General features: G+C 37.4%; 1 protein-coding gene across 1 annotated transcript; it reads right to left on the reverse strand.

Moving 5' to 3' along the window:
• Positions 1-488: 488 nt before the first annotated feature.
• UBA2 (ubiquitin like modifier activating enzyme 2) lies at positions 489-18,155 on the reverse strand. Its single transcript, XM_082769982.1, has 17 exons — positions 17,916-18,155; positions 14,490-14,573; positions 14,171-14,241; positions 12,914-12,978; positions 12,339-12,439; positions 12,057-12,178; positions 11,395-11,462; positions 8,860-8,981; positions 7,893-7,992; positions 7,189-7,349; positions 6,163-6,256; positions 5,951-6,063; positions 5,335-5,490; positions 4,652-4,748; positions 4,431-4,536; positions 3,383-3,519; positions 489-2,397 (listed from the first exon to the last, which is right to left on the reverse strand). The coding sequence occupies exons 1-17, from the start codon at positions 18,057-18,059 to the stop codon at positions 2,219-2,221; spliced, it is 1,920 nt and encodes a 639-aa protein (XP_082626108.1). The 5' UTR covers positions 18,060-18,155; the 3' UTR covers positions 489-2,218.
• Between the last annotated feature and the right edge of the window lie 589 nt (positions 18,156-18,744).

Raw genomic sequence — 18,744 nt, forward strand, 5'->3', positions numbered from 1 at the left:
CCAATAATACAAGCATCCCAAATACTTTAATTATCTGAATATTGTTGAATTATGCTGTAACACTAGTAACTTAAGGAATACAAGCCAGTGAGACTGAATAAAACCCCTCACACCTTTCTCTTTTTCACCCCCACATCTGTTGGTCTCATATTATTGTAGAAATCTGCTTAATTTCAGATCATTAAACGCTCAACTTGTAAGTCATATACGCACTCAAGTCAAACTAATGTGATAGTTACCAGTATTACAGCTTTTGCTGTTAAATTAATCAAAGAGATTTTGAAAGCTAAACTACTGTATACAGATCTGTGCAAGCAAGGAAATTTCTTGGGTAGTGGGATAAGATCACATTCTTGGACATATTATATATGCCAATAGCTTAGACAGACCTTTGCTGTGTTATAACAAGAATCTCATCCTATTACACACATAACAAGTCATCTGACAACTTATTTAATAAACCATTTTTTTATTTTTAGTAGAGCTTAAAATGAAAATGTCAGCCTTAATTATTGTAAAATGTCATCAGACATTAAATTCTAATGCTTTGTTTACAGTGAGAACTATAAAATCTTCCCATTACAATGTTTAAAATTGTTTCTCTAACTCCTCTTATTTACATCTTTACCTCTCAGTCTTCACTGATGCTGGCCAAGAAGCAACTAACTCAAAAAGATTTAGTTTCATGGTAGAGTATTATGTCTCCAAACAAGTTTGAGAAATAGTCATTGCATATGACTATTACTACCTAAAAAAAGAGATAAAACATTAATTGCATTATAGAATCATAGTTTTGTATCACATTGACAATCTAACACTAATGAAAACCTGGCCTTTTACTAGATGGAATCAGATGCAGGAACTGAAACTTACAAAAGGTGCTGGTTTTGTTTTTTACATTTTCTTTCTATACAGTTAACATTGTTTAAAATTTGGCCAGTTTGCAAACTGCAACAGAATATATCTTGTCTGCTCAATTTCTCCACTCTGTAAGGCTATCACTGACTACTTAGTTAAAACAGAAGCGGTTCTGATTCATTAACATAAAGTTTAAACATAATTTCAGTGCAGTGACAGAAATGACAGATTAATGCATTCTAAGAATCAACACTGATAGTAGTGAGAGCTACCAAAGTAATTAAATGCAGTAGGCTTTGAGATACTTCTCCTAAACATTGCACTTTCGCTCTAGGCACAAAGTGTAACATACAACAGACTGGTGCTTTTCTTTCTGAAGGCATGAGGTGCTGAAAGCATGTGTGTGGTGGTACAAATGTTCCAACTGAAGAGGCCAATAATTGATTGTCCAAGAAAAAAAACATTCACAAAAGTTTTATTAAAAAAATTCCCCTTTCACCTCAAACAAGTGAAGCTTAAGTTCTGTACTACTAGGTTATGTTTAGAAAAATGAAAATAGTACAGTAATTTTGAAGGCTATACATTGTAAAATCCCATAAATCAGCATAAACTCGGACTGTGCAAGCAAATATAGCAAGTATTTCAGATGTCATTTATTTGGTCCATCAGATGTACAGTATAGTAGTAGTATCTGAGTTTACAAAAACATCAAATATAAATAACCTGAAACTGTAACAATACACAAAAAATTTGCTTCTTACATTGACATACCAGGCAGTACGAGCTGAAAAATTGGAGTAAATTAACAGTTTTACAGTAATGTACATAGTGCCAGTTGAAGTTTAAGAACACTGATAAAACATGGCACTAATTTGCTTTAGTGAATTTTCTCCTTGTTCAGGATGTGAAAGATGTTTAGGACTGGACTAAAAATACCTTTCTTCAAGCAAAAAATAAAAATTTAATTACTTAAATCTGGGCATCAGATGATGACCCTCTACTAAAACGGAGTACGATTTTTGTCCTATTGAATTATACCTAAAAGGTATTTACACAACAATAACATGCTTTTTTCATGATGGTTTAAGCAAATACTTATCTGCAAGTATTTATAAACTATGTTTCTACTACATTTATTATATGGAATTCAATACAGAAAAACTTCTAAAAGAGTCTATTGAGATGACAGCTTTATCATCAAGAGAAACAGACAACAAATTATTCAAGCCAATGGTTTGATATTCCTTTGGAACGAAAGCCTTAGAATTAGTCTAGTTCTGGACATTTTTCACATCCCAAAATAATATGCTGTTACTGCATTACATTATCTCAATCATTTTGTCAAGGGGCATTTGCATGTTCAGTCTAACGCTATAATTTCATCTTGCTCCTCTGTCTGCTCCATACGCACTCTCTTTGTACTGATGCACTCTTTGTCTTCTAGTTTTCTCTTGCGGCTTTTATCCTCCATATCATCAACATTGCTTGAATGGCCTTCATCTTCAGAATCGATAATCAACAGATCATCTTGATCTGGAGCTGCAAAATACACATTTTTAATTCCAATGGGTACTGTTAGGTTTATCAACCCTCAAACCGAACTGCATACAAGGTACCTCTAAGACAACAAATAACATCTTGAAGCATTCTTTATCCATACTTTCTCATTTAATTACAAGAATATTTTCAGTTTCTCTGAAAACAGTCTAAAACAGGCTTTTCATGTGGTCATTCCCTCTTCATTAGAGGTATGGAAAATATTGCAGTAACTCAAAAGTATTCCCATATTTTTGGGGAATTCTTACATTAGCTAACGTTAGCAAATGAACATCATCCAAAAGCTTAAGACAGAATTACAGATATTTAACTTTATCTGTCACAACAATAAAACAGTAACATGTTTCCAGTACATCATCTTTCACTGCTTAAACATCCTGTATTTGAGTTAAGCTGTTTGGGGTATATTCAAAAGAACAGCCTATATTAAGAAAATGATGGTACTTCCTCCTGGGTAGCAAATAGCTACTTCATTCATCTTTTTTCCATCTCTTGCTCAAAAGGCAAAAAATAATTATTTTGTAAGCAGATTAATAAAGGTGTCTTCTTAAAATAACAAAATAAAACATGATCAAAGATATCCATAAAGTGACTTCTAATCTGTAGGGAGAAAGCAACCAATCTGGTTGATTCTTTTCTGTCAAGCAATAGGGTGACCATCAGCTAGAATGGGTCTAACTTTTTAAAGTGACTATTTAAATCACTATGCAAATGGCGTATTTAAGCTGACCACCCTCCAGGAACCTGCAAGTTACATAATATAATTTCAAGGTGTATGTACCGAAAATCTTTGTAACAATCTTTGCATTTTTATTTATTTATTTTTTTTTACCATTTACTATTATACCTATACACAGAGGCAACTTATTTCTTTCTTTTCATGTTAGTCATAGAAGTGAAGTATTTCAATTAAACCACCCTATTAAAATATTATTTTATTTTATTTAAATTGCTTATTGTGACTTACCTGTTGATGTTGAGGGTTGCGCTCCATCATCGCTACCATTGGTAATGTTCTTAGATGTTGGTTCTGAAGGTTTAGGGCCAACATTTTCAGGGGTGTCACCAACAACTTCAAATTCTACGTCTTTTTCTAGGTCTTCACTGCAGAAAAATCCATATGCTTTATAATCAGAGAATCACAGAATCACAGAATTTCTAGGTTGGAAAAGACCTCAAGATCATCGAGTCCAACCTCTGACCTAACACTAACAGTTCCCACTAAACCATATCCCTAAGCTCTACATCTAAACGTCTTTTAAAGACTTCCAGGGATGGTGACTCCACCACTTCCCTGGGCAGCCTGTTAAACAACCAGGTGAAAATAAAAACATGTATTTTTTCACAAACAAAATATGTCATTCAAATTACTAGAGCACCCTGCAATTAGGAAAAAGTAAAAATATATATATATATATATGCATTTTTTAAAAAAGGAAAAGGTGTTCAGCCCTCTATAATTTGTGCTTTGTCTATTCACAAACACTGTTCCACCCAGTGTCATGCCTTAAAATGCTTAGGGAAAAAAAATATTACCTAAGCTTACTTTTCTTCCCCAATTTCAGATTTCTATTCTCACTGTGATTGCAAGGTATTAATTTCCTGTATATGACATTGATATTACTTATCCAAAGTTAAATACATACACCAATTATTGACTTCTCTTTGCATTGCCATACTTGAACACAGGTAGTCCGGCAGATGATTTACTACTCCAGCAGGTTGTTTGTTTGTTTTTCAACAGCAGTTTCTCACTTGTTAGCTGCCCCACAAGTAAATCTAGCTTTGCACTGTACTTTGATGTTGCCTAATGACCAAATTATTCAGATGAACTCTTAGCAATTACTATTGTAATAAAATAACTATATCGATTCATTAAAAAATTCCTCTTTAACCACTATATATTAGCAACCTGATCTTTTAACTGTATTTTCTAATTTAAAATTCTTAATTGGAAATTCCCTATGGAATCTTGCTACATATATACACAAAAATATTTTTTTCAGAATCCTTACCTATGAAGCACATTGATTAACAGCGTATAATCCTGGAGGAAATCATCTGCTTGTAGTCGAGTGCCATTTCGAATTCCAAAGTCTGATAATTTCCTGTGGTTATTTGCTAGAAAAAAACAGTGAAATGAAATGCTGTGGTGAATAGAGATATTTATATAAAGATTTTCTTTCATGTTAAGAAATGAGTACTACTATCTAAAAAGCATTAATGTGCCACATACCTTCTGTTTCTCCTTCTTCCGAAGAGATAAGGATAGTTCCTTTTCCATCATCTATTTGTACATCTGGTGCTACCATAGCAAATTTTTCTTTCACTATCTGAAAGGATGAATACGATTACTTAGTCCATGTCTGACTTTATAATACTTATAAATAACCTTGAATTATGCTGATTTTCCTATCCTGGCCCATGTTCAGGCATCTGCTAAAGCCGATACTTTATTTTTTCATTCCCATTTAAAAAAAAATCATCTTTTTGCTGTCTGAAATCTTAAGATTTAGTCACAAAAAGAGTATCTATGACACCTTTGCAGGTCCAGATGATAGTCTGAAACTTTTTTTTTAAATACTTTTCTCATAAAATGACAGAATTACAAATCAGTTGTTACTGTACCATAGCTACTGAACTATTCACCTCAAATACATTTTTTCCCTGTTAGTTAGGAATAGGCTTTAAAAAGACCAAAAAAATACAAAATACAAACATTCTTTCACATATACGAACACACATAAACAAGACGCATACTGGCTAATCCAGCTTTTCTTGTAGCTGAGAGAAATGCAAAGAGTAGAGCAAATATTAACAACTAACATTCAGTCAACATATATGGAACAAAAACCTAACTTCAATACTGTACAACATAAGTGCCAAAACAAAAGCTGTAGCTAAGATTTAAAGTTTTACCTTGTCCTGGAGTGTTAGCACAGTAACTTTGTGTACATTAAGTTTCACAGTCACTTCTGGCTTACTTGCACATACATAACAGTTAGGATTTGGTGGATCCAAAGCACAAGGAACCAATAGCTTCTTTTTGGGATTTGGCTGCTTGTTCAGGAAAATCTTGAAGATAGACAAGAATGAAACAAGTTATTCTGTAAGTAACAGCACTCATAAAACCTGTTTTCTTACGGATTTGTTCTCTTAGTCTCATAGGTTGTCCTGTTCTCTAATCCTCTTTGAACAGGAGAAAGTGAGTATTACAGCTAGTCTACAATGACACCTGTGCTGACTGACTACCTACTGCCAAACAGATCTGTAACATCAAACAGACATGTTTCAAGTGATGTCAGTCTGGTTCTCTCTCTCACCAAGCAGCCAATTTTCATGAAATCTGAAGGAACTTAATGATCCTTGAGACTTCTACTTTTCTTTCTATCGCAGCTGAAGGTTCCTAGCACATTCAGAATGTACTGAAGTAGCAACGAGTGATAGTCAAACTACACACTAGTAAAAGCAGGTTAAATATAACTTGAATAAATAACGAATAATAAGAAAGTAAAAGCATCATATTCCCACTTACCGTTCTACACTGATCTATTTTTCCTGATAAAATCTTCAGACCCTCCAGCACTATCAGACCAGCTATTACTGCATTAGTAGTAGCTATAGCTGGGATAATATTTCCTGCCATTGCTGCAAAATAATCAAGAGTATGCAGATTTTTAACAGCAAATGAAAACTAGAAATTGAGATTATTATTTTAAGAAAAACAATGTTATATTTTATTCTTACACTTAATATCAAATCTGCTCTTCATATTCATACTGAAAACATGCATCCTGAGGTTGGCAGCAGAAGTGACAAAATCCATTGCAGAAGGGTCATCCTGGCAAGAAGTTAACATAAAAAGTATTTAAAAATCAAATTACACATTGGGAAAAGTTAGAAATACACAGTACCAAAAATCACTACCTTAAAAACAGATATTTTTTAAAAGGTCCATACAATATTCCATTTCAAAGTTTATGTACTTCCTCTTTCAAACAGCATGTTTAGACAGAGCAGTAATACTTGAAACGTGCATTTTAAAATTTTATTTAGTATTTTAATTTAGTATATTATTAATTTAGTATATTATTATTAATATTTTGAACATACAAGGCATTTTAATGTCTAAATACAAAACCTTACAATGCTTTATGCTTAGTTTCAAAAACTTTTTTAAGAAACAGTGTTTTTTTGTTTGTTTGTTTTTAATAACTGTTGTAATATCATTTTACTATTTTGTCAACACCCTATATTTACACACTGCTTTTTCTTTATGCCAGGTGACAACTGACTACAGAAAGATCATGGTCTCTGGTACTAAGGGAGAATTGATTTGCTTCATTTTTCTCCAGCAAAACTTGTAATACACTCCACACTTACTCAAAGCTAGTAACTTCCAACTCAGCAGAACTCTAGCAACAAACAACTGTGTAAAAGCAAGTTTTAGAGGTAGCTAGAGCAAAGGAAAAACGAACTGGCATTCTTAAAATATTTTCGAAACGAAAGTATTGCAACTACTTCTGAATTTGTGTGCTTTTTAAAGTTGGTGAATAGTTATTTTACATCACAATACTTAATCCTGACACTCAATGGAATACGAAGCATGTAAAGTATGTATATGCTTACATATGGAGTTTACTTATGGAAAGTACTTTCAGAGATGTGTCAGCCATTTTTGTTCTAGTAGTACTATTCTGGAATTAAAGAGTCCAACATTCATTGTATGTATGTAGAATATAACTGTCTCCTTTGGTAATTTGGTAAACCAACCTTATCCCATATAAGCTCTGCTCCATCGCCTTTCTCAGCCAGGTGAAGTCTAAGGGTTTCGACGCTCTTTGAAAATAAGTGTGCATAGCTCTTGACATCGAGAACCTGCTGATCTTTCAAAACCGAGGAGGATTCATTTTGTTGGTCAGATACGTTTTTCTCTTCAAGAAAAGGAAAAAAAAATAGTAAGATAAGGAATATTTAGAAATTCCACTAAAGTTCTCCCAAAGAGCTAATTATTTGCTAATTCAGAAAAAATATTTATTTTCTAAATGAAGAACAGTGTTCTTAAACTACAGTTTCACCAAGATTAAAAAAAAAAAATCCACATTTTCTACTGTAACTAATAGCTATACTATGCCATATCAATAGATGTGCACAATTTATAGCAAATGTAAATTTTCACCAGAAGTCAACTTTTAGAGATAAATTCATCAGTGCATGAGAGATAAGGTCTTTGGTATTTAATTCTGTGAAACGCAAATTTTCTATGACTGATACCAAGTATCTGAAATAATTCCAAAACAGTTTTTAGAAAAAAAATATTTTCTATATTTTGAAAAACTACAAATCTCCAGGAGTCATAAAGAAGTAATATGTTAAATATCAGTAATCAACTGTGACAGGAAGAAAATGTATGTCACTGCGATGCCTTAAGAAACAGGTGTGACTTACAAATAGACACCATGAGGAGGAACAATTACCTTGATTTTGTACTTCAGCCCAGTCCAGAGGCACTGGAGGCTTTCTTTTCCTCCACAGCTTATCCATGGTCAACAAATATCTAATGTCATCTTTGAAAAGCTAAAAAACATTAAAAAAATAAAATGTAAGAGGGGAAAAAAAAGTATTTTATTTTTACACCTCCTTTGACACTGAAAAATCAGCATTAGATTTCAGTTTTTGCTTTTCTCCTTGATAATATTTTCAGCTGAACATATAAAATCATGTATTTCGTATTTTCAACTCCACACGAAAAAAAAAAAAACACAAAACAACAGATTTGAAAAACTTATTATTCCCTGTTTTCTAACATTTACTGCAGAAATCAGACAGTTCTCATTAATTCAGGGATGGGGGGAGTAAAATTAAGGAACAGCAGTCCAAACAGTGGCTCCATGTGCCTACTGAAGCCATCTCTACAGCAATTCGTATATTCACCCCAAGATACTTTTACCTACATGCCAAAAAGGAAAATTATTACTACCTATCAACATGACATTTTACACTACTTTCCTCTAATTATCACTTTTAACAACTATTATTATTTAGCAACTTTTTAGAAGGAAAACTCCTAAAACAGTTCGTATTCTGTTATACCAGTGTCTGATTATATACACAGCATGGATGATCGCTTTCTGGTCCTCAAACTGGTTCTGATTATGCTTACTAAAACTCCTACGGAATGCAACAGTTTACCTTCTCACATTAGAAGTAATTTGAATTATTTTTTTCCTCACATAATATGGACAAACTGCTGAAGTTGTCCATCCAGGCACAAATGGAATGCCATAAAACAACAAGACCAACACAACAGCAAAATTGGTGGAAGTCATAACATAGTTGCATGACTGATGGCTAGTATTAAGTGTTCAAACATTGGTTTTGACTTGACTTTAAACCACCTCATACACTTCAAATAAAGACATTTATTGGGGGTAGAAAAGATACCTTAGTAAAAAGCTTAACTGGATCGTATCCAGTTGATTTAGCCCACTCCTTAGTTGAAACACGTTTAATCTCACCATCTTCATTGGATGCTCGTGCTCTGGCTTCTGCTTCTGCTGGCTCCCCTATTAATGAAGTATTAACAAAATAAATTATTTCAAAAAAGAAAATAAAATCACATCCAAACATTACCCTTAGTCAATAACCAAAATTATTCAGGGTCTATAAAATGGCTTTACTGTTCCCAATAAGAGTTAGATTAGACGTAGTGCAACTGCTCCTGCTTGTTTCTACAACTACATTCCACAAGCCTAACTTATTGCCACTAAATTCCTTCATTGACAGAAAAAATGAACACTTGTTTACTCTTAATTTTCTCCACATTATTTTGTGATTTCATAAATCTCTAACCATCCTCTTTTAGCAGCCTCTGTTACTGGCTGAAGAGTCTTAATCTGGTTAGAGGTTCAAAACAGAATCAGCTTCCTACCTCTGGCCACCTCTATCCAGGAAAATTCCATCCATGCAGATACTATTCATTCTCTGTTTCTTTCCCAGTCACATCCAGCAATTGCTATTTTGATTACTAGTAAGTAGCAGTCTGATGTTTTCACACAACTATTAAAATCTTGACTGAATGAGAAAATCAACTCAGAGACCATAATTTTATATGTAAATTTGTGAATGTTTCCCCCTTCGCCAGTACAACGTTTCATATTAATCTGCACCAAAAACTACTTAGTATTTCATTGCCTAGTTGCTCTGTATTGTGAAGCATTCTGCTACTTTCAATGTTTAGCCATCATCTTTATTATTCTGAGTGAGTTTGCTTAATCGTGTAGGCTGAACAGTACTGGTTCTATCCCCAGTCTGAGAGACTCCTCTAATCAAGACTTATCTCTATCATTTATGTAGTTCATCTACTTCAGGATCTCATCCTTTTTTGCCCATGACATCTTAGTTCCTTTAGGTTCCTCATAAAAGGAACCTAATCTGCAGGTTCTTCCTGCAGATTCAAAATAGAGTAAACCAGAAACACTTGTCCACAGGTTTGCCAATGCCTCCCAAGCTTTGCCAGTTTGACCAGGGAGTGACGGTATCCTCCTGGCAGAAGGCCACAGCTTCTCTCAGCTTTGTACCCACCACAACTGATGCAGCTTCCCAGGCTAGGTTAACGGTTGGACTTGATGATCTTAGAGGTCTCTTCCAACCCAAATGATTCCATGCTTGTAATCAGCATTATAGCAACTGACAATTTGCTCACTACAGATACGAGGCCTCTCGCTAATACGCTCACGGCAGCTCAACCCTTCCTCTGATTGCCCTAATATCCTTCTTCAAGCAAGCAGCATTATGTCTGCTACCTTCAAGTACTCCAGCAGTTGTTGATTAAAGTGAGTTTATATTCCACTATCTTAAGAGTTAGCTATTCATTCAGGACTCGTGTAGGAACAACCTGTTAGGTAAATGCTATCCGATAAACAGAAAATCTGAAGTATCCGAGGCAGATCTGAGCTCCCTCTCCCAAGTCCACCACTCAAAAGGATCCAAAAGGAGAAGCTACAAAGATGTTTATTCACCTTTACAGTTACTACAGTTACTATCCATACAAAAAATAAAGAAGAGCTACAAAAACATCACTCAAAATGGGCATAATTGCTATGTGGATAAATGTGGAAGTGTTTCAAGCTAGAAGAGTTCAAACATGATCCCTCTGTTTTCAATTTGGCAATCCCTCAGCTAGCAGTGGAAAATGCAGAGAAACTACAAATATCACTCAGTTTTCAGTCCTTGGTTCAGAAGGCAAGCCTCCCAGCTGCAGGGAAGGAATTACTCCATCAAATCCAAATATACTGAAAAAAAATGCTGCTCTGTGAAGATCAATAATACTTAATTTTCACATCAGATTCACTTTTCACTTCTTTGTGCACATGGAGGAGACAGCTTGCTCCAGAGGGAACAGGAATCTCTGAATATATATAAGTGTATTAATCTAAATCATTTATCACACACCTGGATGTATTAGCTGTTCCTCATAGCTGCTCTACCCACACTCTGAAGAGAGCTAGTGCATGACAGTGACCTATCTTAGATTGTATTAAAAGGTTTTGACAACAGCTGAAGTAATCACTTCATTAAAGTTTTAGGCTGCCCACAAGGGCTATAGTTCTGACTGCTGAAAATTATTGAAACACCAGCATTCTGAGAGGCTTTTTTTTTGCACACTGGCCACACAAAGACCTCTGGTATACACAGTGCATTGAGTTAACTAAAAAAAAAAACAAAAAAAAACAGCTTGAGCCTGCTTCAAACTTTTAATAAATGGTAGTATGAGGGAACTAAAGTATGCATGGTGTACAAAAGTATCTGTGCTGCAAACACAACCTAAATTCATGTTCTCCATGGGCACTGTAAGTGGAATCCTCCTAGAAGAAAGTGGGGTTGCAATGTAACTTTACAAAATGGACAGAAGCAAGTCAATCTGTGACATAAAACATTTTAGTAACAGGCTAAGTTACCAGTTTATATCACACTTACAGGCAGCTTCAGGATCAGCTCTGTCAGGAGAGACTTCTTGATCAGCATCCTCTTCTCCAAACAATTGGCTATATTATAATTAAGAACAACAATAAGACACTAGATTTTCATCATGTCTATTTAAAGACTCAGATATTTGCTATCTGACATATACCCACTTTAGAATTCTTGCTATCAGAATGCCACTTCATACATTGCTTTTTCAATTGTTGAAATTAGTCACATGCAGACTTACCACTGACAATGCAAAAAGTCCAATATAAAAATTAATATAGTAAAACAGATCTATTTGACTCATTCAACAGTTCATCTATTTCCACGATCCCTGCAACCTTTATCTGTGTTAATACAATTGTTACACTGAAAAATGTAACTTCTGTACAAAAGCAAAGGATAAAGCATCCTCAGGCTACACCTCTTTGATAAACTTTTCTGCCAAATTTTAAGTGAGATCAGAACAACAGCTGAGTACTAACTGACATGGTATCTTTATATATATATATATATAAAAAAAAAAGCCAAAGAACTGGAGGTTTTCGCTATAATCCATGTTAATTTTCAAATGAAGTGTCTTTCTTATTTCTCAATCTGTAGGTTTAGAAACCTACAGAAAGAGAGTGAGTCACAGTAGCTATTAAAAAGTAATAAAAAAGACAACTTACTTAAACAAATACTTGGCCCACACAATGCAGTGGATAGGTTCCGATGGCGTATTTCGGATTGTGCAACCTGGAAAAGTCTTCTGAGTTGGTTTAGGATGACATTCATAACATTCTGTCACTCCCTGGGGAAAAGTGAAATATTTACTTGTCACGCTGCGAAGGCTACTGGTAGTATATGCTATTATCAGATGAACTGTAACTTTATCTCAGAACACCCAACACCCTGTTGTCTAAAATAGCCAATGATTTAAACTTAGTGACAAGAGTAACACAGAACCTAACCTTCTTAATAACTGTTACTTGTCCAAGGTAGCCTGCGGTGCCACTCTCTATCAGAGGAACATCAGCAGCCAGACACATCCTGTTCACGTGGTTGCGGGCAGCTGCAAAGAGGTTTTAAAGAAAAATTTGAATAATTAGAAAAAAGTCTGACTTTACCAAACACAAACTTGCCTCTTATGCACACAGTGACCCTGAATCTGCCTTATTTTGTTAAAGAGAGCACTATGCCTTTTTCACAAAGGCGATTTTCCAATTAAAACAAGATATATTGACACTATTAAATACAGCAAACAACTGAATAGTCATACATGTATACACAACACACATCAGTTCCCATAAAGCAGTGACATAGCAGCCAATGTTTACTTACAAAGCACCTGTAAAAGCACTTACTACACTTTCAAGCTTCTAGTTAAGAACAAAAATATTAGTCAAACTATAGCTGGCTTAAGAGGATGTTTGTTATTTAACTGGCATTGCTTAAGTACTTATAGTATAACACGTTAAAGTTCTGTTCCTATGAACAAGCAACAGTATTCTCATCTCCAATAAAAAAATCACAGTGAAAACTTCACCTCTGTTATCCAGAGCATTCATAACCAACGTAAACTGGCGGAAGAACTCTACGTTATAGTCAGGGCTACAGAAAAGAAAAACAATACGGCATATCAAAGTTGTTGGTTATTACACCACAACGGAAAATACACACATTGAAAAGGCTGTATAAATTACACATACTATAAATTTAGTGCTAGCCTTTAACTACCCCCTTTGTCTTCTGCCCATTTTAAAGATGCGTAAATGCATGAACTTCATGCCACTGGAAGGAAGCTTTTCCAATTATTATTACCATGACCAATGCAACAGGAAGACAATGGAAAAAGTGTTTACGCTGCTCTGACCTAATGAGTAAATTGGCTGAGCTCTGATCACTGACCTTAAAAACACCATCAGCTGAGGGTAAAATGCACATACCATAATTACCACAGCTCATCAGACCGTTGATAATTCATTACAGTTATACTTTACATATAATTGAATTATATCATAATTCAATTGGTTTTGATTGTGCCTCCATGCCCTTAGGAGCCAAGATGAGGGAGTTTAAAATCTTGACACTTTAGTACCCTGACACTGCATTTTTCTGACTTAAAAAAGGTAGTGGCAAAGACAACGGAGTAGCACGGAAATAGGATTAATGGTTTTACAGTTTCAGGAGAAAGATGCAATGAGCCAACGCTTCAGTGTCTAACAGCAATGTCAGAGCTGAAACCTTGATATTATAGACCATGCCTTTTTTTTTCTTATTTTTTCCTTAAAAAAGGACAAATATGCATTTAAATGTGGGAAATATGGCTAATGAAAATCTACATGACCTCATATTTTATTGATTTGTTATGAAATACAAAGACTAGATTCTGATTGTTTAGGGCATGGTATCATATGGATGATATAAATATTACTCGGTTACCTATATAGACACAGAGGACTTTTTTCCTTTTTTTTTAAAATCATGGACTCAACATTCACATTTGTTTTAACCTAATTATTGCTCATGACATTAGGGCATCCTTACAATGTAGAAATGTATGTAGTAAACGTTGCTAATAATGTGCAAATTACACACAAGCAAACAACTACAGATAATCAGAGCTTAAGAAAATTCATACAAAATTCACACTCCTACTCAGGTGCATGGTAGCCTCTCATTTACAGCTATTTCGTCTTACTGCAGAAGCTTTGTAAAGTACCTTAAAGCACACCATTGCAGCATTTAAATAACAGCACTTGAAAATCAAAACATGTGATCAGAGCTTAAAAAATAAACATACTTCATGATGCTATCATGGTAAGCTATAATATTAGCTTCTGGAGAAAACTGTAACACGCTTTCCTTGGCAACCTAGAAATAAAAACAAAACAAAAACAACACATTATTTCTTCCATCTTTCTAAAGAGACTCAATACCTGTTGAGTATTGAGTAAATTGACTACCTTACTGATTTTAATACTTTTAAATGCATTATTATAGAGAGCCACGAGCAACCAACTAACACCTCTTAATAGCATAAACAAAACTGTACCGTTTCTAACAACGTCAATAATAATAATACTGAATAAGTAAGACTTGAGCTTTGGCTTTTTCCTCACCTGTGATTTCGATCTTCCAACATGTTTCTTTTGAAACAAAAACTGCCTGTTGAGATTGCTGACATCAATAGTATCCAAATCAATCTACAAACACAGAAAAGGCAGCCATTTCACTTTTACAGAAATAAAAGGAACAAAATTAATAATAGATTTTGAAGCAAATGTGATAGGATCTGTGAAGTTTATGCATTGGGTCCTTTTCAGACCTGCATACAGTTATTACATCTGCACTACAGCAATTGTAAAGGCACAGTGATCAATTATTCATTTTCAGGAATCCATTCATTTTAAATAATTATTAACAATGGAATCATCTCAAAAATTAAGAGCTTTATGACAACAAACTTTCTTCAGAAAGAGTCCTTAGTATACCACACACAAAATTTTGAGATACATAGGCAGAATATTTAATAGAAAGTCAATAACTGACTCTCCTATTTACTGCTGGATGAAGACTGTAGTGAGAACTCATCAGGAGCACAGCGTACACACTCAAGAAATCCTGCAGGATTCGGTCAGGCCCCACACGGGACTAGTCACCCTGAACAGAGCTCTGCACCGTGCTTCCCCACGGTCCAGGAAAGGCTACCCAGCACACTAATTAGCACTTCTCCTTTACGCTTGAACATGGCTTTGAGCAACTGAAAGAGTAAACTGAGAGCTGCACTGTCATCTAATTCATACACTGCGGGGCAAACTTTTATACTTGGACACCAGGACCCACTGCTTAAGTGCATATTAAAAAATAATGAAGTTCACTTAAAAAAAAATAATCCAGTCGTGTAATCAAAATGTTTAAAAAACATACACAATTCATGAAGTACAACCTGAAAGTACGCCATGACCTTGATTCCCCTAAGAGCCATGTTTCTATTCATTAATACACTCACATGAACATCCTAACTGCAAATGTCTTTGCCCCCCACCACAAGAATCAAGATTTATTCATTTTTTTGTTGCCACTATTTTTCCTTTATATTCATGCTAGTCTTCTCATGCCCCTAACGTTTTTACATGGTGGGGGTGCGGGGAGACAATCCCTGAGCCTCATCAGCATTTCCCCCAGCTCCCCTGGCAATGCCAACACCCTCAGCATCGTGGCACCTACAGCTCTGTGGCATACAGAGAGCCAGAGCGTGCAGCAGGAGCACAACTTGCTGAGGGGCTTCTCATCAGCTTTTCATTTTAGGAACCAAACTCAAGTAATGAAAAAAGGTATGCACACACTTCTCATTGAGGACCCTTTGCATGCAAGATCCAAGTTCCAATATTAAGCTTCCTGCTGTCCTAAGGAAGTATTTTTAATTTAAGGATTAAAAATTAATGTACTAAGCTGCAATAGCCAAATAGTTTTATTTAAAAAACTACATAAAAGAACCTGTGAATACTGAGCAAACTCATTAATATAAATTCATAAAAAATACATACTCTTTCAGAAATGCATTATGAGGTACATGGTGCTTATTACCTATAGTACCCTCATAACCAACTGCTATGGTCTTGCATCTCCTAACTAAAACAATACATGTGTTTGCCTGAAAACACACTTCTACCACCTTTCCTTTCTTGTAAGGCACAGTCAGAACACTTGCACAGTCCAAAGCCATGAAGTTTGAGAACTTGAAGTGAAACTGATTAAGTGCATAATTCTGTTAAAACATCCACTCCCAGGAAAGCCTTAATTTAGCGCTTTAAGTGGAGATGATAACAAGTGACTTAAGCTAGAGCTGAAAACTGATCTTGAACAGTACTGCCAAGCCCAAAAAAGCAAAGGAAGTTCTTCTCCAAGATAATACTTGAGACCACCAGACCTCAACCAAAACTACAATTTAGCTAAGAATGATCAGAATCTGCCAGTTCTTGCATTAAAACAACTTTACACTTTTGTAACTCCCATTTCTGTACATTAGAAGGAAAATATCTCAGAGGTTCAGACATGCACAATTGCATTCTTAATTTAGACTTGGATTTTGACTAATTTAATTTTGTTCTTGATTCACGAGAAGAAAGACACCGTGTTTCAACAAAGCGTACTTAATAAAGTTACATGTTTCTGGTGTTCAAATTGTATTTGTTTTAGTTTTAATGTTGTGTTAAAAAAAAAAACTCTCAGTTTACTTACAAAAAAAAAAAAAGCATTTTCACAGTTTTTGAGTTTATTGGTCTGTAAAAATCAAGAAAAACTCCCAGCAATATCACGAATGCTGACAAAAGCAATTTCTTCTACTGATATCAATTTTCCTCTTTGCACACAATTCTATTTTTGCTCTCACCTTGCCTTTTGCCCATCCACTCCATGTTATCAAAACGTTACTCTCTTGCATAGAACACTGCCAGTAATATTTTTAAATTAAGATGGCCCTGATCCAACATATACTTAAGTTAATGGAATCCAACCAAGTCAGACTTGAAAGACAATCCAAAAAAAATCAAACTAAAATAAGGGAAACAATAAGCATGCCCCAATGAGATTTATGCTTAATGACTAACTGGAAAATCAGGAGATACTAAACTCTATTTCAACGGACTGCAGGAGCACACAAATGACACAGTAAGGTGGGTAAGGAGGAAAAAAACAACTGCAGAAATTGCAGGCTTCTGCTCTCCTTCACAGGTTTAGTTTACTCCTATGTTAAGATTTGATAGGCTCTCACTGGCAGATTCAAATCCAAGGGACAGTGAGGAATTACACTTTAGCACATCATACAAATGTTTAAAAAAACATTTCAGTGGAAAAGCCTGAATTATAGGAATAACAGTGCAAACCTGTAGCTGGACTCCTCTGCCTGCTGATAGTTTTAGAGAAAAGCTGTTTCTAATGAGCTCGGCTCAACAAGTCTAAATGCAGAAACAAACTTCTCACAACCTGCCACTGAAGCGGCTCCTGGCAAAGCACCGGAAAGTAAAAACGCATTGGACCAAACGGGCTTGTGCTCTCGCTCCGTTTGTCCTCCCCGACTTCTTAACGTGAAATCAGGCAGACGCTCCTCAGGGCCGCAGGGCAGCTCATCTCGCTGCCATCCCTCGGCTCTGCCCTTGCTACCCCCGCAACCACCACCGGGAAGCAAAAGCGAAAGCAGCAGCAGCCCGCGGGCAGCTCTCTCGGCGGCTCCCCGGGGCTGACAGCTTCAGGGCCGGCTCCCCGATACGCGGCCCCCCCCCGCGGCCGGGCCGTTACCCCCGGCACCAGCAGGGGCCGCGCTGAGGAGCGCGGAGCCGGGCCCCGGCCCGGGGGCTGCCCGCGGGGGGCAGGGGGGCGCCCGCAGGCCGCGGCCCTTTGTGGCGGGCCCGGCCCCCGGCGGCGCTGCGGGGCCGCGGCAGTTCGAACGCCCGCCGAGGAGGCGGCGGGGCCCGCGCCCCCCCCCCCTCCCGCCCCTCTCGCCACACGGCGGCCCCGCGCCCCCCGCACCCCCCCCCGGGCCGCACCACGTCGATGTTGCCGAAGCCGGTGAGCACCAGGTCCTTGAGCAGCTCGCAGCCGATGCCCCCGGCGCCCACCACCAAGAGCCGCGCCTGGGCCACGGCCTCGGCCAGCTCGCGGCCCAGCGGGCCGGACACCGGCGCGGACATGGCGGCGGGGGAGCGGCGGTGACGGGCGGGCTCGGCGCGGCGCGGCGGGGCTCGGCGCGGCTCTCCTCAGCCGGGCCGCACTCCGCACAGCGAGCCCGGCGCGCACCAGAGCGCCGCCCGCCCGGCCCCGCAGCGCCCCCCGGCGGCGGGAGGGCCCCGGCCCGCCCACACGGGCGGCAGCGGGCGCCGCAGCTCGGGCGGGGCCGCGCGGGAGTCGCGGGTTCGAGACCCGCTCCCGCCGCTCGGGGCAGCAAAGCTCGAGTGGGGGCAGCCCCCACAGCCCCCCACAGCCTCCTGCCGCGGAGGGCAAAGCAGACGCCCGGCACCCACGGGGAGCTCAGGCACTCTCTCGAACTATAGCGTAACAGTTTCTAACCTAAGTTAACAACTCACCTCTGAACGTCAACGTGGTAAGCTACAAGTCGTCTCTAGAAGTGCAGTTCTGCAAAAACATCTCATTATTTTAACTGCCTCCCCCTCTTACTTTCTTAAAACTTCGGTAGATTAATTTATGCTGTGGCATTCAGCCTGTACAAAAAGCTTTAAGGACACTTACTTAAATTACTCCTCCATTAAGTCAATTAAAATACTGCAATTTAGCTTAAACCAACAGGGAGTTCACAGAATTTAGACTGTTAACTAAAGCACAGTGTGATCAGCTTGCAAGCACTATGCTGCAGTAACA

The sequence above is a fragment of the Aythya marila genome (genome assembly GCF_965140915.1).
Source record: "Aythya marila genome assembly, chromosome: 12".
Lineage (NCBI taxonomy): Eukaryota > Metazoa > Chordata > Aves > Anseriformes > Anatidae > Aythya > Aythya marila.